General features: G+C 53.7%; 7 protein-coding genes across 7 annotated transcripts in view; 4 read left to right on the top strand and 3 right to left on the bottom strand.

Moving 5' to 3' along the window:
- Positions 1–4,357: 4,357 nt before the first annotated feature.
- On the bottom strand, positions 4,358–6,596 carry ENH_00021370 (conserved hypothetical ATP-binding domain-containing protein, putative; the record flags this gene model as incomplete). The annotated part of the gene is made up of 5 exons (XM_013579500.1): positions 4,358–4,442; positions 4,715–4,873; positions 5,498–5,550; positions 6,109–6,293; positions 6,506–6,596. The coding sequence occupies 5 exons, from the start codon at positions 6,594–6,596 to the stop codon at positions 4,358–4,360; spliced, it is 573 nt and encodes a 190-aa protein (XP_013434954.1).
- A 3,148-nt stretch (positions 6,597–9,744) lies between these two features.
- Positions 9,745–12,514, top strand: ENH_00021360 (hypothetical protein, conserved; the record flags this gene model as incomplete). The annotated part of the gene is made up of 4 exons (XM_013579499.1): positions 9,745–9,874; positions 9,940–9,977; positions 10,036–10,093; positions 10,188–12,514. 4 exons carry the CDS (start codon positions 9,745–9,747, stop codon positions 12,512–12,514), a joined length of 2,553 nt encoding a protein of 850 aa, XP_013434953.1.
- A 712-nt stretch (positions 12,515–13,226) lies between these two features.
- Positions 13,227–14,441, bottom strand: ENH_00021350 (hypothetical protein, conserved; the record flags this gene model as incomplete). Its single annotated transcript, XM_013579498.1, has 2 exons — positions 13,227–13,889; positions 14,388–14,441. The coding sequence occupies 2 exons, from the start codon at positions 14,439–14,441 to the stop codon at positions 13,227–13,229; spliced, it is 717 nt and encodes a 238-aa protein (XP_013434952.1).
- Positions 14,442–14,529: 88 nt separating this feature from the next.
- On the top strand, positions 14,530–15,273 carry ENH_00021340 (hypothetical protein, conserved; the record flags this gene model as incomplete). The annotated part of the gene is made up of 2 exons (XM_013579497.1): positions 14,530–14,746; positions 15,056–15,273. The coding sequence occupies 2 exons, from the start codon at positions 14,530–14,532 to the stop codon at positions 15,271–15,273; spliced, it is 435 nt and encodes a 144-aa protein (XP_013434951.1).
- Positions 15,274–16,744: 1,471 nt separating this feature from the next.
- Positions 16,745–17,829, bottom strand: ENH_00021330 (ferredoxin, putative; the record flags this gene model as incomplete). Its single annotated transcript, XM_013579496.1, has 3 exons — positions 16,745–16,911; positions 17,150–17,263; positions 17,385–17,829. The coding sequence occupies 3 exons, from the start codon at positions 17,827–17,829 to the stop codon at positions 16,745–16,747; spliced, it is 726 nt and encodes a 241-aa protein (XP_013434950.1).
- Positions 17,830–19,100: 1,271 nt separating this feature from the next.
- ENH_00021320 (hypothetical protein, conserved) lies at positions 19,101–20,879 on the top strand (the record flags this gene model as incomplete). Its single annotated transcript, XM_013579495.1, has 3 exons — positions 19,101–19,930; positions 20,075–20,195; positions 20,418–20,879. The coding sequence occupies 3 exons, from the start codon at positions 19,101–19,103 to the stop codon at positions 20,877–20,879; spliced, it is 1,413 nt and encodes a 470-aa protein (XP_013434949.1).
- A 2,293-nt stretch (positions 20,880–23,172) lies between these two features.
- ENH_00021310 (hypothetical protein) overlaps positions 23,173–23,904 on the top strand; it is a gene marked incomplete at both ends in the record, with an annotated part of 2,004 nt that continues 1,272 nt past the window's right edge. Inside the window, 3 exons of the mRNA XM_013579494.1 lie at positions 23,173–23,187; positions 23,301–23,408; positions 23,647–23,879. Of these exons, the coding sequence (XP_013434948.1) occupies positions 23,173–23,187; positions 23,301–23,408; positions 23,647–23,879 (356 nt within the window). The remainder of the gene's footprint in view (positions 23,188–23,300; positions 23,409–23,646; positions 23,880–23,904) is intronic.

Raw genomic sequence — 23,904 nt, 5'->3', positions numbered from 1 at the left:
AGAGAGCCGATTCAAATGCGAAAATAAAATAGTTAATTATATATCCAAAAGGGCACACACGAAAGTGCAGACAATACCTAATTGGGTATCCTGCAAACCACCGGAAAGCAACTGAAGAATGAGCTTTGAGCCCCAAACCCTAAGCCGTAGGCCGCAGGCCCAGACACAGTAGTAACTTAATGGAAACTTCAGGGAGTTCGTTTTCCTTAAACTTCAAAAGCCCCGCATTTTGTTTGCAAATTAAGCACAACTAGGGTCCACTGCGTGATGCTGTGGGTTGTTCTTATGGCACCTCTCGCCTGCTATTTTGATGGCACTTAGAGCCGATCTAAGCCAGTTTTTTGTTTTTAAAATGGCCTTTTGGTCTTCCTGGAAAGCAGCAGATAAGCGCTTTGCATGCGCGACAACTTCGTGCATCTGTTGCCTCCAGTGGCCCAGGGCCATATAAAGCACATTTTGCTGTAGCAGCAGCTTAGCTAATGTAGTTTTTTTGTTCCAGGATGTGAGTGACAAGACGTGACGCATATTTTCGTTCTTCTAGTCCACATTCTTGATCACCAGCAACAACTGCAACTTTTGAAGTTCTTGACAAGGAGTGTTGTCTCACTTGGTTTCTACAGGCCTGGAGGAGCTGCAGCACTCTTTGGTTTTCTTTTCGCAGCTCGTAAGTGTTTGTGCATTATTCTCTCCGAATTTTGAACTTTAGTTTAACCTTAGAGTCAAATATTTGAGGCCTGTTGTAGATATTAAGACACACTGCCAGCCCCGCGTTTCAGATCGTGCGTCAAATGTGTCTTTGAACCATTTTTAAATGAGTGAAGTGCCTTAGCTGGTACTGCTATGAGTGGGCATGTTGCTGCTGCTCACTTTGCTGCTGCTATCGAAGCGGGAGCAGCAGCAAGAACGGCGTTTACAGCTGAAAACACAAGATTGCAGAAACACGAACTGCAGCACTTGCAGCAAAAAGGCCTGCAGCATGTTGCAGCAACTACTGTGTTGTTCAAAGACACCGAAACACAGCAAACAGCCAAGCAAATGGTTTCTTTAGGCTCCAGGCAAGTAAAAGCTAGAGGCATTAGTACAGCAGCACAATGGCAATGGTCTTCGGAGCTTTTTCTGCATGCAATTTCAGCGAGTACGTTTCACTTTCCCTACACAGATGAACTCATCAGGCCTCCATTACGGACTCTTCTGGAGCCCAAATCAATGAAATGCATTTATCTGTTTCTCTGATGCAAGATTTAGGGTTTAGGCAGTTCAAAAGAGTACCCACAAACATCAGATGGCTTTTGAAGTATAAGCTGTTTCGCTGTTGTCAACTCGGAAGAAAGCCACAAAGTTGGAAGCAAAAGCAGCGAGAAAGCAGCAAAAAACAAGAAATTGAACATACAAATCAAGAGGAAAACATCCAGCAGCCTTAGAGACCCCTATTGTCATGTTGTAGACTCTTGCCAAATCAGCTTTTTTGTGCAGAGTCATTTCATGAAGGAAACTTCGGCTACTGTTTTCATGTGACGGCGTTTCCCTCCTTTTCTACTTTATGATGAACCGTTTTGCTGAACAGAACCCTACTTCAAAGCAAAACATGAATTTGATTTTTTAATTAACTTTTTCAAAGGGCTGCGTGAGAGCCAGTTGCAGCAGTGAGCCCGCAGCCAGCAGGCAAACTGCCAAGTAAAAACCAAAAGAATAAATAAATAAATGAATAAATAAATAAACAAACGAATAAATAGGTAAGGTTTCGGTTCATTTTGCTCGTTTTGTGGGCCCTAGGGAGTGCGTTGGCAGCGGGCCTGTCATATGTTGTAGTGAAGCTTCCCTTAATCTCAAGTGCCTTTTACTTTTATTTTTTATTTGTTTCCCCATTTCTTTTTTCATGAGTTTAAACAAAGTTCGAGGCTGCTCCGTGTTACTGCAGGTCGTGGGTGCCTTTCCCTTTTGCATCAGAGTTGAATGGAAAAGACTAGAACTATAATTCAAACTGCCAAAACATATGTCATTCAAATTTGCTTATTTGGCTCCTTATATGCTCCAGCTTCTATCTACACGGGATCTTTGCCTTGCCACTCAGTTTCGCCTTGTCAGCCTATTTTAACTTAAAATTATTTATATAATTTTCTACCTATAATTTTTAATAATTTTTTTAATTTGTTCTGAACAGCACTTGAAGCAGCAAAAGCAGAAGAAGCAGCAGAAGCAGCAGAAGCAGCAGAATCAACACAGTTGTCACCATTATTGCTTCAATATTTATTCTTTACCTTTTCCTTTCAGCAGATCGTATCTTCCACATGTGCATTAATGTACCTTCTCCGCAGTCCGTGAGGCATATTGCTTCGCCGGCCGGCCACTATTCATGTTCACAGCCTATTTCATTTCCAGTTTGGTTTGTTCTTACTTCTTTAGAAGCGCTTTTGATAACTTTATATTGCATGAAATGTAGTGAATGAAAATAAGGATTTCAAAGGCTTTAAAGTGGCTGCTGCAAGTGCAGTTTCAAGTGAAAAAAGGGCTGCGTGAGAGCCAGCTGCAGCAGTGAGCCCGCAGCCAGCAGGCAAACCTTCAAGTAAAAACCAAAAGAATAAATAAGTATATGAATAAGTAAATAAACTAATGAATAAAAAAATAGAGTTTCTGTTCATTTTGTTTGTCTTCTGGGCCCTAGGAAGTGCGTTGGCAGCGGACCTGTCATATGTTGGGTGCCTTTCCCTTTCACAACAGAATTGAATGGAAAAGACTAGAACTATAATTCAAACTACCAAAGCATATTTTACATTATTCATATTTGCCTATTTGACTCCTTCTTATATGCTCCAGCTTTTATCTACACGGGATCTTTTCCTTGCCACTCAGTTTCGCCTTATCAGCCTATTCAGCTTGTTCTGAACAGCACTTGCAGCAGCAAAAGCAGAAGAAGCAGCAGAAGCAGCAGAGTCAACACAGTTGTCACCATTATTGCTTCAATATTTATTCTTTACCTTTCCATTTTAGCAAATCGTATCCTTTCTCCGCAGTCCGTGAGGCATATGCTGCGCCGGCCGGCCACTATTCATGTTCACAGCCTATTTCATTTCCAGTTTGGTTTGTTCTTACTTTTTTAGAAGCGCTTTTGATGGCTTTATATTGTATGAAATGTAGTAAATGAACATAAGGATTTCAAAGGCTTTAAAGTGGCTGCTGCAAGTGCAGTTTCAGGTGAGACGAAATTATTTTGTACTGGCAGTGACAGCTTCTAGTAAACAGCCTGGAGGCCGCGGATGGTCTTTAAAAAACAATTAAAGCCTCTTTTCTCGGCGTTTGCTGCAGTTCCCGCTGCTGCTGCTGCTGCTGCTGCTGCTGCTGTTTGCTGAAGTTGAACTACGCGTGGCGCTGGGGCTTTCCTCTTGCCGCCAGTAAGTGCGTTGCTTCAAATGGAACTGCAGCAAAGGACTTTTCAGGTGCCTGCAGCTGCCGCTAGACTGTGTTAATCCTCAATGCCAAATATTTGTTTGAATAGATAAATTAGCAGACATTTATGCTGCATTCTCTCCACGCATTTCGCAGCTGCTGGCTGTGGCCCCCGTCTATTTGTTAGAATCTTTCCGGAGCTCCGCAGCCTTTCCCACAAGGCTCAATGAAAAGGAAGCGTGGCTAGCTGCTAGCTAGCAGCTAGCCACGCTTCCAGCTGGCAACAGTGTCCTCCAAACAGTGCTAGCTAGCTAGCTAGCTATGGACAAGAGCAGAGAGCGGCAAATTCGGCTGGCTAGCGAAGTGGCCACCAGCACCCCAGCCAGCCAGTGCCTCGCAGCGTGTTTGCCCGCCTCTAGATGTGCCCCGGCCTCAGCTAGCTAGCCAGCTAGCTAGCTAGCTAGCTAGCTAGCTGGCTAGCTAGCTAGCGCTCGCCGGATCACTCCGCCATGTACATTTCATTTTTGAAGATGAATCCACACATTTGACGAATAGCCCGAGTTCAAGTCAGAGGCGCCACCGGCCCAAAAGCCCAAGCCAAGGCTTCCACTATATGTGTCTTAACGCAAACATCGAAATATTTGAAGTCTTTTGTCTCAGATTTGAAACGCAAAAGTTCTCCGATTCTGCTTCAACAGCTCTAGCTGCTAGAACTCCTGCTGCTGCTGCTGCTGCTGCTGCTGCTGCTGCTGCTCTGTTTCTCAATTTAAAAAGATTTTAAAAACCAGCAATAAATGAAATGCGGGGTGCACACAGAACACAGTGCGCAGCAGCGCGGTGTCGCTGCAGCAAACGGCGCTGCTGCAGAGAATCCCGGACTTGATTTCTCGTTAGAAGTAAAACAGTTTTACGTTATTAAACAATTTTAGGTCTTTTGTAAATAAAAAACAAACTGTTTTTCACTAAGTTCACTTCAATCTACTTCGCTGGACGCCTCTGCATCACCTTCCCCTTCTGCAGGGTCAAAGTCCACATAGCGCTCCTGAAGTCTCTCGATCCTGGAGGCAAAGGCAGCAGCAGCAGCAGCAGCAGCAGTTGAAGCAGCAAGAGCAGCAGCAGCAGACGCTGCAGCCGCAGCATATCTCGCGGAAGCAGCATATCCCGCAGCAGCAGAGCAAATTCGGGGGCAGAGCAGCGGCAAAAACTTCGCACCCCGCAGAGCTGCAGCAGAGGAACCAAGGCGGAAATATTAGCAGCAGCATTACCAGCAGCAGCAGCAGCAGCAGCAGCACTAGCAGCAGCAGCAGCACTAGCAGCAGCAGCAGCTCACAGCATTTGCCGTTCTTCTTCAGTGTCAAGCTGCAAAGGGTACCCCCTTTCATTTTCTGCGTAGTTTCCCAGGGCAAAGCCGTTGGCTGCGTCTGCCACCCGCAGCACCAGCAGCATGCACTCCTTGTCAGTGACGCAAACCGGATAAAAAGAAACCAAACTGAAAGCAAAAAGCAAAATAAAATAAATATAAATATTAAAGCAAATGAGCTGAAAGAATAAATACTAAAGGGAATGAGCTGCGGGCCAGAAGTTCATCGGACCCCCACCGCAAACACCAGCCACTGACACCAACCACAAGGCCGGCATTAACAGACAAATAGATCAAACTGGAGGATAAAAAATCCAAAACACTTCAAGTGCAGAATAAACAATTCAAAACAATTTAAAAAAGGCATTTTAAAAGTAAAAACAGTTGAAGGCACTCGCAAATAAGCCTGCAAGTCTTGCGCCTTGTTTGGCAGATGCAACAGCTCCATGAAGGGAATAGACTGGTGAGCAATAACTGCGACGAATTCCAGAACCAAATGAAATTACAAATTCAAAAACGAAATAAAATAAATGCACAAATGATGAGAAGATATATAAACGGCAGCCCCATCCATCAGTTTCATTCAAAAGTGCAAAAGCGCCATGCCGATGCAGATTCACTCAGTTTGTTGTTTCTTGAGATTAATAGCTCTTTATTTTGAGATTAAAATATCTCTATTTTGAATTTTTGACTTTTTCTTAGCCGCATTTTGTTTTATTTCAGCTCTTGGTCTGTCTTTGTCTCAATTCTCACTTGAAATCCTCGACCAACTCGCACACGGCACGAGAGAAGTCCATAAGTTTGCGCTGCGAACAAACCAAACACAACACAAAAACAAAAAAATCATTTTTATGTTTTAAAACATCATTTGAAATGATGTATTAAAACATTATTTCAAATAATGTTTTGAAACATTAGCTCGGGAGAAGTGATTTCCGGAAAAATCATTCATGCAATATGCATGCGCATCCTGACATGAATACTATCTTTAGATGTGCCAATAAAAAGATAAAATGAACTACTTGAGCATAAAAGCATTTATAAGTTGTTTTAGCCCCATTAGCATTTTAAAAAGGCATCATAAATGAGCATCCACAGGCACGCGCATGTATATATATATATATATATATGTATATATATATATGTGTGTGTATGTATTTATTAATTTTTTTAGTTATTTATTAAATATATATACATATATACATTCGGGTAGATATCAGAGCTCAAGGTTGGGGGAGACAGGTACCAAATTTAACTTTCCACCTCAGATATATAGACATGAATTAAAGCATGAAGCAACACGTTAACAGCAACTGCAGCAGCAGCAGCAGCAGCAGCAGCAGCAGCAGCAGCAGCAGTCTTACGCCTAAAGGGTGTGGGTCTTCTTGCACAGCTTCCAGCAGCGGCTGCAGCTCGTAAGCATCCGCATAAAACTCTAGACGAAATTCTGCATCAAAAACGTAAAGAGACAAGTTGCTGCCTTGCCCCCCAGTAGCTGCTGCTGCTGCTGCTGCTGCTATTCTTGCTACGCCTGCAGCAGTGAATGCCCCTGCAGCAGCTGCAGCAACAGCAGGGACTGGGTTGCTGCTGCAGCAGCTGCAGCAGCATCAGGGGCTGGGTTGCTGCTGCAGCAGCTGCAGCAGCATCAGGGGCTGGGTTGCTGCTGCTGCAGCTGCAGCAGCATCAGGGGCTGGCTTGCTGCAGCAGCAGCAGCAGCAGCAGCAACAGCTGCTGCACAGCAAGCAAGCTAAAAAGCCCCACTCAGGTCCTTTCTGTGCAGCCGCAGCAAATCCACTTTGGACAAAACGTTTACGTGCGGCAGCTCCAGCTGCAGCTGCGCGTTCAAGGCCATCAACAAGGCACTGATGTGCTGCAGCAGCAACAGCAGCAGCAGCAACAGCAGCAGCAGCAAGAGCAGCAAATGGCGCAGCAGCAGCACCTTAAAGCTGCTATCCAGGCTTGGGAGGCGGCAACAGTGGCCGCCGCAGCAACACCTCATGAAGCATTTGCAGTGAGACACGCTGCTGCTTCAGATGCTGCTGCTGCCGATGCTGCTGCTGCAGCTGCTGCTGCTGCTGTTGCTGCTGCTGCTGCTGCTGCTGCTTACTTTGAATGCATCTGTGCACAAAGTGCTGTCCACAATTTGCACGGCCGCCATCTGCAGCAGCACAAAACAGAAGCCCAAATGACTGCTGGACTGACGCAGCAACTTCATCTGCTGCCAATGTACCTGTTGCTGCTGCTGCTGCTGCTGCTGCTGCTGCTGCTGCTGCTGCTGCCACCTTGGTCTGCTTCACTGCTACCTCTTTTCTGCTGCCAAAGCGATTCAATTTGCCTTTCTGTGGAGTTGCTCAAAGCTGCGAGAAATTGGTTTCGCAGCAGCCTTTGTGGCACCTGCTGCTGCTGTTGCTGCTGCTGCTGCTGCTGCTGCTGCTGCTGCTGCTGCTGCTGCTGCTTACTCTGAAATCAAGGGACTCGAGGTGTCTGATGATGCTGCGCAGGGCATCGTGGTGAGTAAAGAGTTCGACTTGGCCGGGGCAGTCAATCAGCACATAATGGTCTGAGAGACACAGCAGAAGCAGCAGCAAACTGCTGCTGCAGCAGCTGCTGCAGCAGTTGCTGCAGCAGCCAGCCTGCACAGCAGCAGCAGCAGCTGCTGCTGCTGCTGCTGCGGCGGCGGCGCAAGATTCGCTTTCACAGCAGCAGCAGCAGCTGCTGCTGCTGCTGCGACAGCAAGAACTGCAGTTGGCTGTACTGGCAGCGCCAGCGGAAACAGCAGCAGCAGCAGCAGCAGCAGCAGCAGCGGAAAGCGCAGCAAAAGGCGCAGCAGCAGCAGCAGCAGCAGCAGCACAAGCAGCAGCAGCACGAGCAGCAGCTGCTTACTTTTATAAGCATTTAACTTCTCAACTAACCAATCAATATTCTCCAGCAAATATTCCATGCAGTATATCATAGCTGCGCATACACCCCAGCTCGCTTCAGGTGTACGTACACTGCAGATGCTCACTTCCAAAACTTCTATGAAATAAATTCAAAAAACACTCCACGCAAACCCTAAACCCTAAACCCTCAACCCTAAACCCTAAACCCTAAGCCCTAAACCCTAAACCCTACACATTTGCTTCTCTGAAACTCCCTCTGTGCACGTGCAGGCAAACACTAAACCCTAGACCTGCGGCAGCAAACCCTAAACCCTAGTTCTGCGGCAGCAAACCCTAAACCCTTGGCCCGTGGCCCCAAACCCTAAACCCTAAACCCCAGCAGCAGCAACCGCAGCCACTGCTAGGCCTTCCAGTCCGGAACTCCCCACAGCAGCAGCAGCAAGAAAGCAGCAGCAGCAAGAAAGCAGCAGCAGCAAGAAAGCAGCAGCAGCAAAAGCTGCATTCAAATGGCGGTCCGCAGCAGCGGCCCCAGCAGAGCGAACCGGCGGCGCAGCAGCAGCAAGCACAGCAGCAGCAGCAGCAGCAGCAACAACAACAACAACAACAACAACAACAACAGCAGCAGCAGCAGCAGCAGCAGCAGCAGCAGCAGCAGCAGCAGCAGGGGGAGCGTCTGACCGCCGTTTGGGCCGAGCTGGTGGCTGCGCATGACTTCTTCGCCGTCAATTAAGTCTTTGACATTAATGGCGCATTTGTATGGCAGCAAATCATTCATGGGGTCCAAGTTGAGAACTATTTGCTGCCGCTGCAGCGCAGCAAGCAGCTGCTGCTGCCCGCTGCAGTAGCTGCTCTTCCCGCTGCCCGGCGGGCCGATCACGATTTGCCCGTACCACATTCCCCTGCATCAGCAGCAGCAGCAGCAGCAGCAGCAGCGGAGGCGGGCGAGCAGCAGCAGCAGCAGCAGCAGCAGCAGCAGCGGCGGCGGCGGCGGGCGAGCAGCAGCAGCAGCAGCAGCAGCAGGGGAGCAGCAGCAAGCCGGTTCGCGGGAAACGGCGCTGCGGGAGGAACGCCACAGAGGGGTGAGACAGGCCCCGCGGCCAGCGCTGCTGCTGCTGCTGCTGCGCTGCTGCTGCGGCTCTGCTGCTGCTGCGGCTTGCTGCTGCTGCGGGTCTGGAGCAGCAGCTGCAGCGGCAAACGCAAGCCCCTCTAGAAAGCCTCCATTTTCCTTCAAAAGGAATAAAACAAAATAAAAGAAGAAGCGAAGATTTGGCCGGCTAGAAGATCTGCAGAGTCCAACTCCCGAAGCTCTTTAGCGCGGCCAAACTTCGTGCCCGAGTGCTTTGACTGTCTTCAACTCAGCAAAGACTTTGCAAAATATAAATAAAAGAATTTGGGAAATAATTAAAAATATAAATAAAAGAATTTGGGAAATAATTAAAAGGTTTAAAGAGAGAATTCCGGCGATCTCCTTCTTCTTAAGGTCAGGGCTGTCTTTGCGAACATGCGGCTGCAGCCCCAATGCCTCGGAGTGGTTCGGAGTGGAAACCAACGGTCCACTGGTTGATAAGAACCACTAGCGGGGTTGAAATTATTTATTTTTTTAAATTAATGAGAAATAGCAATTGAAATGCACCAGAAACTCTTTTAGTGTTCGGGAAGTTTCTGAAATCGGACGGGCTAGCGGGGCAACAGAACACGGCGCAGCGCAGCGGAAGAACGCAGAGTTTAGCTCTAGAGAGTGTAAATAAAAGTGTAGCGTAAATAAATAAAAGTGTAGCAATAAACGCAGCAATAAACGAAAGATAAATATGATTTTTGTGTTGCAGTTTCCTCCTTGCAATGGAACATATGTGTCGGTACACCCGAAGCGTTGCGAGTTCGGAATCTGCAAGCACTCGAGCGGTTCACTTTGACAAGTCTTGTCGGGGTGAATTGTTTTAAATTGTTTTTAAGCTAGACTGCTTTAATTAATCATTTTTACCACCTTTTGCTGCAAATCCGTCTTGAAGGGGCCTCGGAAGTCTTGTTTTTTTCCAGCTTTCCCTTTTTTGCACACTGAGAGGCCGGAGGTGCTGCTCTGAATATCGCGGTTCCAACCTTAGAAGTAGAGCTCCAAAGATGAACTTCTCGCCGGCACTTTTCGCCTTTTACATTTCCATTTCCTTCGCACTTTTCTGCGCGGCTTTTCCCGCAGCTTCCGCAGCCCCGGAAGCTGGCCCTCAAGAAACTTTTCTTTCCCCATCTCGAGGTAGGCCTAACTGCTGCAGCGCCGCAGTCTGCAGTTTCTTTAGCTTTCTTTTATTTGCACTTCAGGCCAAAGCACTTCGCGAAATGCAGTCTCTCAGAATGTTGTAAGTCCAAAACGGAGAAGTTCAACTTTTTGCAAAATGCAAAAGTTGAACTCCGCAGCCACAGGCCCCTTCTTCTCCCGCGGGAGAATCTGACGAAGACGAAGAGGACTCCGCGGGTAAATAAAACTGGAAAGTTTGCTGCTGAGAAAGTTCGAATAAGAGAAGAGAATAACGCAAAGTTCAACTTTTGAATTTTCCGAAATTTCGCAGAGTCCGCGCCGCCCAAAGACCTGCTGCACTTCGTCTCCTTCGACTTGTCCTTTTTGCTGAACACAGTTTCCCCCGCAGTGCAGAAGGCGGTGGAGGCGGCGGTGTCGGAACTGGCCTCGTCTTCCGCTGCAGCAGCAGCAGCAGCAGCAGCAGCAGCAGCAGCAGCAGCAGCAGACGTGCTGCAGGCAGCAGCCCGCAGCCCCCCCCCCCGCGACAACCCCCAGGCCCTCGCCTTCCTCTCCGACGCAGCCACTTCGCTGGCCAAGACTGTCCTGCAGCCTCCAGCTGGGGGCTTTCGAGCAGCAATTGAAGGAGTTGAACTGCAGCAAACTGTCGGCAGCCTCGTGGACTTCTTGGCTGGCGAGAGGGCCGCGCGGCAGCAGCAAAGGGCCCCCCCCAGGCCCCCGCAGAGCCGCGCAGAGCCCGCAGCAGCAGCAGCAGCAGCAGCAGCTGCAGCAGCTGCAGCAAGTGCGCCCGCAGCAGCAGCCAAGACTCCGGCGGAGAAGCAAGCGGCTCCTGCAGCAGCGCCGAGGGCAGAAGCCAGCAACGCTGCAGCAGCAGCAGCAGCAGCAGCAGCAGCTAACAGGCCCGCAGCAGCTGCTGCAGCAGCTGGCGAAAAAGCAGCGCCAACAGCAGATGTCCCTCGCAGAGAAGCAGGAGGTGCAACACGAACTGCTGCTTTGAAGAGAGCCAGGGGCAGAGAAGAAGCAGCAGCAGAAGAAATGAGAAATGAAGCGGAGAGAAAGATCCTCGGGAAGCCAAAACCCGCAGCTGCTGCTGCTGCCCCCGCTGCAGCTCGTTCAGCTGCGGCGGCTGCAGCAGCACCAGCAGCTGCTGCTGCTCAAGCTGCCACGGCCAAATCGGCTGCTGAGGCTGCTGCAGTTGCTGCTGCAGTTGCTGCTGCAGAAGAAAAGGCGGAGTTGGTGGCTTTAGCTGCTCAAGACAAGACTGCAGCAACAGGAGTTGCTGCAGCGAGGGACGCAGCAGCAGCTTCTGCGAAGGAAGCAGCAGCAGCAGCAGCTGCTGCTGCTGCGGCGAAGGCAGCCACTGCAGCAGGAAACGAGGAATCTGCTGCAAAGAAAGAAAAAGAAGTTGAGACAAAAGCTGAAGCTTCAGCAACAAAGAAAAGCGGGGAAGATGCAGCCCCAGCAGTGCCAGAAGCCACAGATAAAGATGCAGCAACGGCAGCAGCAGCAGCAGCAGCAGCAGCAGCAGCAGCAGCAGCAAAGGAGGCAGCTGGCGAGCAAAAAATAGAAGCTCGAGAGCCCAAACCGGCAGCAGCAGCAGCAGCAGCAGCCGCAGCTGAAGAGCCCGCAGAAGCAGCGCCACCTTCGCCGGCAGAAACCAAGGAAAGTGCAGCAGCAGCAGCAACAGCGGCAGCAGCAGCAGCAGCAGCAGAAGCACCGGAAGAAGCAGCAAGTGAGAAACTCAAAGTGGCAAAGCCTGACGAAGCAGCTGCTGCGCTGGAAACTGCAGCAGCAAAAGCCACACAGGAAACAGCAGCAGCAAAAGCCACAAAGGAAACTGCAGCAGCAAAAACTACAAAGGAAACTGCAGCAGCAAAAGCTACACAGGAAACAGCAGCAGCAAAAGCCACACAGGAAACAGCAGCAGCAAAAGCCACAAAGGAAACTGCAGCAGCAAAGGACGGCAAGCAAGCTGAGGCGCCGAAGGAGAACGAGGAAGCAGCAGCGGCAGAAGCTGCCCAGGAAGCAGCAGCAGCAGCAGCAGCAGCCAGCGAAGCAGCTGCAGCACGAGATGCTGCAGCAGCGGAAGTCCAGGAGGCTGCTGCAGCAGCAAAAGCCGGAGAAGAAGCTGCAGCGGCGGAAGGCAAAGAAGCAGCTGCAGCAGCAAAAGCCGACGAGGAAGCTGCAGCGGCAGAGTTCGAAAAGGAAGCAGCAGCAGCAGCAGCAGCAGCAGCAGCAGCAGCAGCAAACAAGCCAGCTCCAGCAGCTACTCCGGCAGCTGCAGCAAGCCTGGAAGCTTCGCCAAGCGCGGCGGCGGGCGACCCAGCAGCAGCAGCAGCAAGCGCAACAGCAGCACCCGCAACAGCAGCAGCAACAGCAGCAGCAGCAGCAGCAGCAGCAGCAGCAGCAGCGCGTCAGCTGCAGCAGCGGGGCGAGTACTCGGAAGCGGGGCTGCCGCTGCTGCCGCGCGTGGACATGGCTGTGGCGCGGGTGCCGCAAATCTTTCCCGTTGCTGCTGCAGCAGCAACGCATGCAGTGGGAGCTGTTGTGGGGACTTCGAAGGTGCTGGCAGCAGCAGCAGCAGCAACAGTGCAGGAGGCCAGGGCCCGCAGAGAAAGAAGCAGACTGCTGCTTCCCTAACTCCCAACTTCCCTTCTATTTCCTGCTGCTCCTGCTGCTGCTGCTGCTGCTGCTGCTGCTGCTGCTGCTGCGGCGGCGGCGATTGTAGGAGGCTTGCAGCTAGGTGGCTCAGATACAAATAGTGCTGCTGCTGCTGCTGTTGCTGCTGCTGCAGCGATTGCAGGAGGCTTAGAGCTAGGTGGCTGAGTTGCGCAGATGCAAATAGTGCTGCTGCTGCTGCTGCTGCTGCTGCTGCTGCTGTTGCTGCTGCTGCTGTTATTTAGCGCTTCGGTGAAGTTTAAAACTTAAGAAAGATCTCAGTTGGGGAAAGTTCCCCTCAGGAGGGCCTCGAGCTCCACCTGTTTGTGCCCTTTGCTTTGCTGCTGCAGCCGCACTTCATTCCCAGCGGCTGCAGCAGCTAACTGTGGCTAGCTGTGGCTAGCTGTAGCTAGCTGTGGCTAGCTGTAGCTAGCTGTAGCTAGCTGTGGCTAGCCATAGGTACCTTGAGTTGGCTGTGGCTGGCTGTGGCCAGCTGTGGCTAGCCGTGGCTAGCCGTGGCTAGCTGTGGCTAGCTGTGGCTAGCTGTGGGTAGCTGTGGCTAGCTGTGGCTAGCTGTGATGACCTGCAGGTTGGCAGCAGCTCGCAGCTAGCTGCGGCTGTTCCAGCTAGCAGCGGCTGTCTGCGCGTTTGCTGCCTCTGCTGCTGGTGGAGGAGGTGCAGCAGCAGCAGCAGCTCACCTGGCGGGGGCGGCCTCGGTGAGTTCGTCAGCAGCAGAGGGAAAGTCCTTGTGGAGTTCAGCAGCAGCAGCGTGGTGTCTGAGCGCCGCTGTGGGCTGTGGGGGGTAGAGTGGAATGCGAGTTTGCTGCTGCTGCTGCTGCTGCTGCAGCAGCAGCAGCAGTTTGCGGCAGCCGAGCGCGAGCAGCAGCAGCGCAGCCGCAATAGCAAACGCGCCCGCGAGCACCGCAAACGCCCGCAGCGCAGCAGCCGCCTGCTGCTGCTGCTGCTGCTGCTGCTGCTGCGGGGAGCCCAGGTGTCTGTACACCGCAGACTCCCCGCTGCAGCCGCTGCAGTAGCGAAACGCCCGCGAGCCGTCGCGGCGGCTGCAGGCGTTGCCGCGGCCGCGGGCGGCTGCGAAAATGCGAAAAGTTCGAAACTGAAAACAGCGGCCGGCGAAGAGGCCGTCGGGGCCTCTGGGGAGGTCGAAGTCGTCTTCGGGGTCGTGGTGGGTGGCGTGGCCTTCGAGGGGTTCGCAGGGGGACCACGCGGTGAAGCCCCCCTTGCAGTCCACGTCCACGCTGCTGCTGCTGCTGCTGCTGCTGCTGCTGCTGCTGCTGCTGCTGCTGGGGGTGGGGGTGGGGGTGATAGTTGGAAGGAGGAAAAGGCGAACTCGGCGCTGCTTCAGAAGAGACGGGGGTGAGGGGAAGTGAGCAGTGGCAGGGAGACAGCAGCGCGAGCAGCAGCAGGGAGAGCAGCAGCAGCAAGAACAGGAAGGAAGCAAGAAACAACAGTGTGCGGGAAAACCTGCAATAAAAATGAAAAAAGAAACAAAGTAAACAACACACCGCGCTGCTCACCCCACGATCGAGCAGCAAGCCGCAGAGAGATAGGTTCCAGCAGCAGCAGCAGCAGCAGCAGCAGCAGCAGCGGCGGCGGCAGTATAGCGGAGCCAGTGACCCCGCGGTCGCTGCCGCTGCTGCTGCTGCTGCTGCTGCTGCTGCTGCTGCCTAACTCGCAACTACTACATAAAAAGCAATCCAAAGGTGAACTGTCTTAGTTGCTATTCAAAAAAAAGCAGAATTCAGGTTTTGGTCTTCCTTTGTCTCGCCTTCCTCTCCAGTTTCCCTGCTGCTGCTGCTGCTGCTGCTGCTGCTGCTGCTGCTGGTCCACCCCCCACTCCGCCGCTGAAAATGCAGCACTTGGGCCTTATATTCGCTTCTTTTTTCTTCATTTCTATTTTAATTTCCTTTTTTATTTCCAGTTTCGCGCAAGACTTCGAAATAAGCCCCGACATCCTCCTCGCGGGGTCACCTGCTGCGATGCTCTTCGCCTTCCTGGACACCCAGGAGGACTTCTCCGGCGCTGCTGCTGCGCTTTCTGCAATTCCCAGTTTGTGCAAAACCGAAGGAATTCAAAACTTCAACAAACGCAGCAGCAGCAGCAGCAGCAGCAGCAGCAGCACTGCAGCAGACAACGATCGCGTTGACTGCAACCTCACCGGAGTAGATCCGGAGTGCTTCCTCGTGAACCTCGCAGGTCAGATCCGCTGCTGCTGCTCCTGCTGCAGTTCTTGTCGCTGCTGTTGCTGCTGCTCTTGGCGTTGTCTTTGCTGCTGCTGTTGGTGGCGTTGCTGCTGCTGTTGCCGTTGCTGCTGCTGCTGCTGCTGCTGCTGCTGGTGCGGGAGCTGCTGCGGCTGCCGTGTGTGGCTGCCTCTGCACGAGTTGCTGCCTGCGCTCCTGCTGCTGCCGCCTGCCGGGCGGCAGCGCCTGCTGCTGTCAGTGCTGCAGCCTTCGCAGCAGCAGCAGCAGCAGCAGCAGCAGCAGCAGCTGTGGGGTGCGTGTGCAGGCCAAGTGGGGAAGACGTGGGGCACGCAGCTGGCTGACGAGCAGCGAGCAGCAGAAATGGTGCAGAAGCTGCTGCAGGGCGAAGACGCCACGCTGCAGGCAGCAGTTGCTGCTTGTGCTGCTACTCCTCTTGCTGTTCCTCTTTTGGTCCAGTTCGGCTCTGCCCTTCCTTCTCCTGCTGCTGTTGTTGCTGAGGCTTCTGCTGCTTGCAGAGTCTAGGGTGTACGTACACCCCGCTCCGCCCCTCCAAAGCTTCCTTCCAGCTGCTCACAAGCAGCAGCTGCAGCAGCAGCAGCAGCGGCTGAGCAGCAGCAGCTGCAGCAGCAGCAGGAACTGCAGCAGCAGCAGGAACTGCAGCAGCAGCAGGAACTGCAGCAGCAGCAGGAACTGCAGCAGGAGTAGCAGCGGCAGCAGGAACTGCAGCAGGAGTAGCAGCAGCAGCAGGAACAGCTGCAGCAGCAGCAACAGGTGCAGCAGCAGCAACAGGTGCTGCTGCTGCTTGCGAACAGCAGCCCACGGCCCCCCGCGGCCGCCGCAGCGCAGCAAGTATTCATTTATATCTGCTTCCAGGCTCTTCTGCAGCAAAACTATTCTAAAATTAAATTAAAATAAAAGTTAAAATAAATTAAAATAAAAGTCATGCAACAGGTTCCCCAATTGTGCGCCCTCTGGCTTCCGCAGTGTACGTACACCCCAACACCCCCATGGCGAGCATTCGGCCTCACTCTGACAGCTAGCTAGCTAGCTACCTAGCTAGCTACCCAGCAAGCTGGCTAGCTGGCTAGCTGGCTAGCTGGCTGGCTGGCTGGCTAGCTAGCTACCTAGCTAGCCACCCAGGTAGCTGGCTAGCTGGCTAGCTGGCTGGCTGGCTAGCTACCTAGCCGGCTGGCTGATTAGCTAGCTGGCTGGCTGGCTAGCTATCTAGCTGGCTAGCCAAGCAGCTAGCAGCATCCCTGGCCACCTAGCTGGCCAGCTAGCTAGCTAGCTGGCTAGCTACCCGGCTGGCTGGCTGCCTAGCTAGCTGGCTTGCTAGCTAGCTGGCTAGCTGGCTAGCTGGCTAGCTAGCTGATAGCTGGTTGGCTGGCTAGCTGGCTGCCTAGCTTTTTGCTTGCCCTTCTGACTCCTTCAAACCCTCGATATAGAGGCACGTCCGCCAGAGCGACAGTGTTTGCTGCTGCTGCTGCTGCTGCTGCTGCTGCTGCTGCTGCTGCTGCTGCTGCTGCTGCTGCGTCTGCTGGAGAGAGCTGATGAGCTAGGCTTTAACTGTTCAGCGAATAAAGTAGCAGTATGGAAAAGGGTCCGAGGGTTTAGGATTTAGAAAGGGTTTAGGGTTTAGGGTTTAGGGTTTAGCTGGGGCTCCAGCTCCCGCGCCCCCGACATAGTGAGCGGGTGCCTAATTCCGCATATCAGAGAGCTGGCGAGGGTTTAGGGTTTAGGGTTTTTCCAAGGGTTTAGCGAGGGTTTAGGGTTCAGCGAGGGTTTAGGGTTTTTCCAAGGGTTTAGCGAGGGTTTAGGGTTTAGCGAGGGTTTAGGGTTTAGAGCTGGTTCAAGGCCTGCGGGGGCAGCCGCTAGGGTCTAGCGCCTGGCCAGGGTTTGGGCCCTGGCGAGGGTTTAGGGTTTAGGGTTTGAAGGGCTGGAGAGGGGTGAGGGTTCGGCGTCTGAGGCCCGGCAAGGGTTTAGGGTTTAGGGTTTAGGGTTTAGGGTCTGGGGGATTGTGCAGCGCGTCTTCTTGGTGCGTGAGAACTGTGCAGTCGCTTTTGGGGTAAGCAGTGCACAGCAGCACAAACCCTTGCTGCTGCTGCTGCTCATCTAAATAGCTTTGTTCTGTTCCGTCTACAGAGCCCTCCAGCAGCTTGCCTGCAGCAGCAGCAGCAGCAGCAGCAGCAGCAGCAGCAGCAGCAGCGGGGGCGAGCGGTGGGGCGGACAGCAGCTCAGGTGGCACCGCCAGCAGCAGCAGCAGCAGCAGCAGCAGCAACGGCAGCAGCAGCAGCCGCACACCGGCACGCCGGCAAGAACCAGCACACGCAGCAGCAGGCAAAGACCGTCAGCAGCAGCAACAGCAGCAGCAGCAGCAGCAGCAGCAGCAGCAGCCTACCTGCGCAGGTGCTGCAAGAGCCTCCTCTACAAGAGTAGGGCAAATCAATTCCTGCTGCTTCTGCTGCATCCAAAATGTATTCATCTTCTGCACACTCTACAGTGTGCTCTTCTCCTGCAGCAGCAGCAGCAGCAGCAGCAGCAGCAGCAGCAGCAACCGCAAGTCCAAACGCAGCAGCAGCGGCAACACGTGCAGCGGTGCAGCAGCAGCAGCAGCAGCAGCAGCAGCAACGAACCTTCAGGTGTTTTCAAGCGGACTTGGTACATCAAACGGGTTGCAGCGGCAGGCGCCCCCTGCTGCTGCTGCTGCTGCAGCAGCAGCTGCTGCTGCAGTGGCTGTGACAGCACCACGTGCTGCTGCTGCTGCTGCTGTGGGGAGCTGAAGAAGGCGAGGGGCCCCTGCTGCTGCTGCTGCTGCTGCTGCTGCAGAAAAGATGCATTTCCGCTGCTCTTTACAAAAGCCATAGGTGCCGCTGCTGACGCTGCGTACTGCAGCTGCTGCTGCTGCTGCTGCTGCTGCTGCTGTGCTATAATCGGGCTTGTTCCAAGAACACTTGCAGCAGCGACTGGCTGCTGCAGCGACATGCATGCAGACTGCCTCCAGCAGCAACTGCAGCTCAGTAGCAGCAGCAGCAGCAGCTGTTGCTGCTGCAGCAGCCGCAGTGAGACCTTCGAGGCCATCTACTTCAAGATTATAGAAAGGCTGCTGCTGCTGCTGCTGCTGCCGCTGCTGCTGCTGCTGCGCCCTGCTGCTGCGGCTGCGCCTGCTGCTGTGGCTTTCGGTGTGGGGCCCAGCTGGCCGATGCTGGAAGCCCCTGTTGCTGCAGAATTTGTGCTTCTGCTGGCTGCCTTTGCTGCTGCTGCCGCTATTGCTGCTGCTGCTGCTGCTGCTGCTGGCAGCAGCCTCCTTCGTCCGCCTCACGAGCAGCAACGGTGCTGCTGTTGCTGCTGCAGCTCCAGAAGCAGCAGAAAATGCATTAAAAGTTCGACTTCTTCAAAAAATTTACCTGTCTGTGGCAACAGCAGCAGCTGCTGCTGCTGCTGGGCCATGCTGTGTCTCGGGGCCTAGCCAGATCTGTATGCCCAGCAGCAGCAGCAGCAGCAGCAGCCGCTGCTGCTGCCGCTGTTGCTGCTGCCTTAGCCGAAATCCTCTCATTTATTAATTATTTGATTTTTTAACATACCCTGATGAGTTTATTTGGAGGTTTTTGCTGCTCTTGCAGCAGCAGCAGCTGCTGCTGCTGCTACTGCTGCTGCTGCACATAGGGTCACAGCCGACTCGAGGCATGGGCGCTGCCAGCGTAGAAGCAGCAGCAGCAGCAGATGCTGCTGCTGCTGCTCGTTTAAAAATGCTGCTGCTGAATAAAGCACATAATTGCTGCAGCAACTGTTTATGTGCAGGCACAGTCGCCGTGTGCGCCCTACCCAGGCTCGTTGCTGCTACGATCCCTGCTGCTGCTGCTGCTGCTGCTGCTGCTGCCGCTGCTGCTGCTGCATCTGCCATGTTTCTACTGTGTCTGGGCTCCCTTGAGTTAAAGGAGCGGAGACAGACTGTTTTATTGGCAGCAGCAGCAGCTGCTGCTGCTGCAGCTTCTGCCATCGCTCACTAGGGACTCGAGACCAGCGGCATCGCCAGCAGCAGCAGCAGCAACAACAGCAGCGTCAGCCGCAGCAGCAGCATCGGCGTCAACAGCAGCAGCAACAGCTGCTCCAGCATCAGCTCCGTCAGCAACTGCTGCAGCAACAGCTGCGTCGACAGCAGCGGCAGCAGCAGCTCCCTCAGTAACAGCCGCAGCAATAGCTGCGAAAGCAGCAGCTGCGGCAGCAGCAGCGGCAGCAAGAGCTGCGCCTGTGGCTGCTGCAGTGCAGCGGCAGCAGCAGCACCAGCAGCAGCAGCAACAAGTGCGACAGCAGCAGCACCGTCAGAGGCCTTATGTCCAACAGTGCCGAAGATGCCATCCCCAGAGCCTCAGCCTGAAGAGCAGCAGCAGCAGCAACAAGAGCAGCAGCAGCAGCAGCAACAAGAGCAGCAGCAGCAGCAGAAGCAGCAGCAGCAGCAGAGTTACCCCGAGGCCCCCGCTCGCAGGTGGACAAGTCATTGGCGCCGGCAGAGCCTGAGGCTCCGGAAGCAGCAGCAAGATCAGAAGCAGCAGGCGCAGCAAGCAAAGCAGCAGCAAGAGCAGCAGCAAGAGCAGCAGCAAGAGCAGCAGCAAGAGCAGCAGCAAGAGCAGCAACAAGAGCAGCAGCAAGAGAAACAGCAGCAACAGGAGCAGCAGCAAGCGCAGCAGCAAGAGCAGCAACAAGAGCAACAGCGAGAGCAGCAGGAGGCATGCGAACCTGAGCAAGAGCTGCATCAGCAGCAGCAGCAGCAGCAGCAGCAGCAAAAGGAGCAGCAAATTCCGGAGCAGCAAGTGGAGCCGCAACACCTCCAGAGCTGGTTGGCATCTGCTGCAGCAAATGCTGCAGCTGCTGCAGCAGCATATGACGTTCCGTGGGAGCAGCAGCTGCAGCAAGAGCGGCAGGAGCTGCTACTATCCCAGCAGCAGCAGCAGCTGCAGCAGCAGCAGCAGCAGCAGCAGCTGCAGCAGCAGCAGCAGCAGCAGCAGCAGCTGTTACTGCAGCAGCAGCAACTCTTTCATTTCACTGGAAAGAGCAGCAGCTGCTGCTGCCGGAAGCCGCAGCAGCTCCCACACACTGTGGTTTACACAGCAACATGCAGCAGCAGCAAAACTGCTGCAGATGCAGCAGGCGGATGCTGCTGTGACTGCTGCAGCTACAGCAGGTGATTTGCTGTCCCTATTGCCACTTGCTGCTGCTGCTGCTGCTGCTGCTGCTGCTGCTGCTGCTGCTAAGTGCGCATCTGTTGCTGTTTTCGAGCACCCACTGCTCTTTTTTCCGTCTTCTATACGCTTGCTGTTGCTGCTGTTGCTGCGGCTGCTGCTGCTGCTGCTGCTTCTGCTGCTGCTGCTGCTGCAGCAAAGGCTACGAAGTGGGGGTGGCTCTTGGGGGCCTTTGCCGCATCTTTTGCCTTCAGTTTGCTGCTCAAGGCCCAGCCAAAGTGGAAGTGGTATAAAACCCTAAACCCTAAACCCTAAACCCTAAACCCTAAACCCTTAACCCCGGACTATGAGCCCGTACGCTGTGCCAGCTTAAGCCCAAAGAAGGAATCATTTCTCTTAAGAGCGCCATCTCTGTTGCTGCTGTTGCTGCTGCTGCTGCTGCTGCTGCTGCTGCCTCTGCTGCTGCTGCTTGTTCTCGTGTGACCGCAGTGGCTCGACAGCAATGCACAGAACCCCTCAAACACTACGCCAGCAGCAGCAGCAGCAGCAGCAGCAGCAGCAGCAGCAGCAGCAGCAGGCAGCAGCGCAGCAGCAGCACCCGGGACAGGGGAGACATGCAGCGTTTGCTGTCGCTGCATGTGCTGCCCCGTGGCTGCTGCTGCAGCTCCTTCTGCTGCAGTTGCTGCTGCGTATTTGAGGTGTACGTACACCCGAGCTGGCTTTGTGCGCATCGGGCAGCAGCAAGAACTAAAGTGTGTTCGGCTGCAGCAGCACTTTCATTCGAAGTTCATCAAGTTGGTGGTTTTTGCTGCAGCAGATTATATCAGTTCCCATGCGGTTGCTCAGGTACGGCCGCCTCTTGCTGCTGCTGCTGCTGCTGCTGCTGCGGTTGCTGCAGCTGCGGCAGTTCCTGCTGCTGCTGCTGCTGCGGCAGCTATTCCTGCTGAGTAAGGGGTGTTGGTGAGGTGGATGTTGCTGTTCAGCAGAGCTGCAGCAGCAGCAGCAGCTGCTGCTGCCTCTATTGCTGCATCTGCTGCTGCTACTCCTGCAGCAGCAGCAGCAGCAGCAATGTCTGCTGCTTTTTGGCTTTTGCAGATGCTGCTGCGCTCCCTAAGGCTTGGAGGCTGTCCTGCCCCTGGGATTTGCTGCCCAGGCCTTAGGGTTTTGCTGCAGCAGCAGCTACTGGCAAGTTGCTGCTGCTTCTGCTGCTGTTGTTTCTGCTGCTGCTGCTGCTACTGCTACTTTATCAGCTTCTGCTGCTGCTTCTAATGCTGCTTCTTCGTCTACTGCGGCTGCTGCCGCTGCTGCTGCTGCTGGCCTCTGCTGCTGCTGCTGCTGCTGGCTTCTCTACTGCTGCTGCTGTCGCTTCCAGTGCAGCTGCTGCCCCTTCAATTAGTCCGCAAGAGCCTTCTTCGCGGCTTTGAAGAGAAGCAGGGTTTAGGGTTTAGGGTTTAGGGTTTAGGGTTTAGATGCAAGGGTTTCGAAAGTAAATTGCTTGTTGTGTTTGTGTTGCTGCTGCTGTTGCTGCAGCCGCAGCAGCTGCAGCAGCAGCAGCCCCTGCAGCGCCTGGGCCACGGGCGAATCAGCGCGTTCCTGCTGCAGCAGCTGCTGCTGCTGCAGCAAGCGAAGCAGCAAAGAGCAGCAGCAGAACAGTTCACAAGTGCTGCTCGCATTAGTCAGGCGCTGCTCAAAACCCTAGAAGCAATTCCCAAGGTGCAGGCGCTGGAGGCCAAGAAGGAGTCCGCAAACCCTAAACCCTAAACCCTAAACCCTAAACCCTAGAGATAAACCCTCATCCCAAGCTGCACTAAGAGCCCTAAGCCCTCGAGCTAAACCCTAGAATGAAATTTGGTCTTCAGCCGCAGCGCTAAGAAAGCTCTGAACTAAGCTTATGGGAAACCCTAAACCCTAAACCCTAAACCCTAAACTCTAGATCCAGTGTCCTTAGGCTTAGCTCAGGTACTTAGCTTTTTATAACCAACAAATGCTGCACCAGAAAATTGTGGCTTTAGGGTTTAGGGTTTAGGGTTTAGGGTTTAGGGTTTGAGTGCCTGCAGAGCTGCTGCTGCGCGAGACGACTTTGCTGCTGCTGCTGCAGTGCAGCAGCAGCTGCACAGCATTGCTGCGCTGCTGCGGCGCTCCGTTGCTGCTGCGCTGCTGCTGCGGGGAGACACAGACCCTTTGGATGCTTCTGACGACGAAGTCACTGAGGAGGAGCTGCTGCGGTGTCTCAACCAGAAAGTAAACTCCAAACCCTAAACCCTAAACCCTAAACCCTAAACCCTAAACCCTAAACCCTCGGGCTGGAGTGGGGGCTTTAGTGACTCGCCATGAGAACTTCACGGAGCTTAGAGATAAGAAGCGGGGCCTTGGAACTTAGAACTTAGGGTTTAGGGTTTAGGGTTTAGGGTTTAGGGTTTAGGGTTTGCCGAGCGTCGTTGCCTGCAGCTACCTTCCTTTGGAGTGGAAGAGCCGCATGAGGAACACAAAACCGGATATCATGTCAGTCCCGGGTTTTGCAGCTTAGGGTTAAGGGTTTAGGGTTTAGGGTTTAGGGTTTAGGGTTTAGGGTTTAGGTCTGCGCGCTGCTGACTTGCTGCAGGACCCATATTCCCCCGCCGCATCCTCACCCGCAGCTGAAGCCACCGCAGCAGCAGCAGCAGCAGCAGCAGCAGCAGCAGCAGAAGCTGCTGCATCCGCTGCTGACGGCTGGGGGCCCCTGCTGCAGTTCTGGGACCCCTCAAGTGTTGCTGCTATTTTTGACAGATCTCCAGACACCAGAGTGGAGGGTTTTAGGGTTTTGCTGCAGCGGCTGCAGCAAGAAGAAGAGCTGGAGCAGCAGCAGCAGCGTGAGCGTCCCAGCTGCAGCAGCAGCAGCAGCAGCAGCAGCAGCAGGGAAGCAGCAGCAGCAGCAGAAATGGCTTTGCTGCTCTTCCTGTTAATCGGCTGAACGCTGGTGGTTGCTGCTTCAGTCCCACTCTTCTTCTGCTGCTGCAGCTGCTGCTAATGCTGCACGTGTTGCTGCTGCTGCACCAGCTGCTGCTGCTGCCTTACCTGTTGCTGATACTGCTGCTGCTGCTGCTGCTGCTGCTGCAGCAAATCTGCTGAGGTCTAAGGAGTTCTTTGAGGCGCTGGCGCTCTGCATGCACAAGGCATTTGCCGACAAAACTCTCAAAGTAAAAACCCCAAACCCTAAACCCTAAACCCTAAACCCTAAACCCTAAACCCTGAACCCTGAAGCATCATGACTGCCAAGCGAGTTAGTTGTAGGCGCTGTCTGCAAAGGCTGAGGCAAGGGTTTTGAGCTGGGTTCTCGGGTTTCAACGCTGATAGCTACTGTCTAGGGTTTAGGGTTTAGGGTTTACGGTTTAGGGTTTAGGGTTTGGAGGCTTGGCGCAGGTGCTGCTGATAGCAGCTCAGATTTTGACGCGCATGATGGAGCAGTCCGCAATCCCTACTGCTTACTTTCACAGCCCAGCAGTCAGGCTAAACCCTAAACCCTAAACCCTAAACCCTAAACCCTCGGCGATTTTACATGACCCGAAAACGCGTGGAGCCGGGCACCTGTGCGGTGCAAACTCTAAACCCTAAACCCTAAACCCTCGCTGCGTCTTGAAGGGCTGCGAGCACTGGCTTGGCTCAACTGGCGCCTGACTGTGCCAGCTCGAGGATTTAGGGTTTAGGGTTTAGGGTTTAGGGTTTAGGGTTTGCGTTTCAGTTCATGCAAGTGCTGGACAGCACTTGCCTCTGCGTGTCCAGCGACTTCTCTCAAAAGGCGCAGCTGCTGCTGCTGCAGATGTCGCAGCAGCGGGGTTTGGGGGCCCCCATTTGCATGCGAGGGTTTGAGTTTCTTGCTGCTACAGTTGCTGCTGCTGCCGAAACTGCTGCAGCAGACGCCGCAGCCTACAGGCCTGACGCTTCCAGAAGGCACGGAGTCGCAGCAAGAAACAGGTGCCGACGCTTCTAGGGTTTAGGG

This window comes from Eimeria necatrix, genomic scaffold (genome assembly GCF_000499385.1).
Source record: "Eimeria necatrix Houghton genomic scaffold, Enh_scaff173, whole genome shotgun sequence".
Classification (NCBI taxonomy): domain Eukaryota; phylum Apicomplexa; class Conoidasida; order Eucoccidiorida; family Eimeriidae; genus Eimeria; species Eimeria necatrix.
This window is presented reverse-complemented; position numbering and strand designations above follow the sequence as displayed.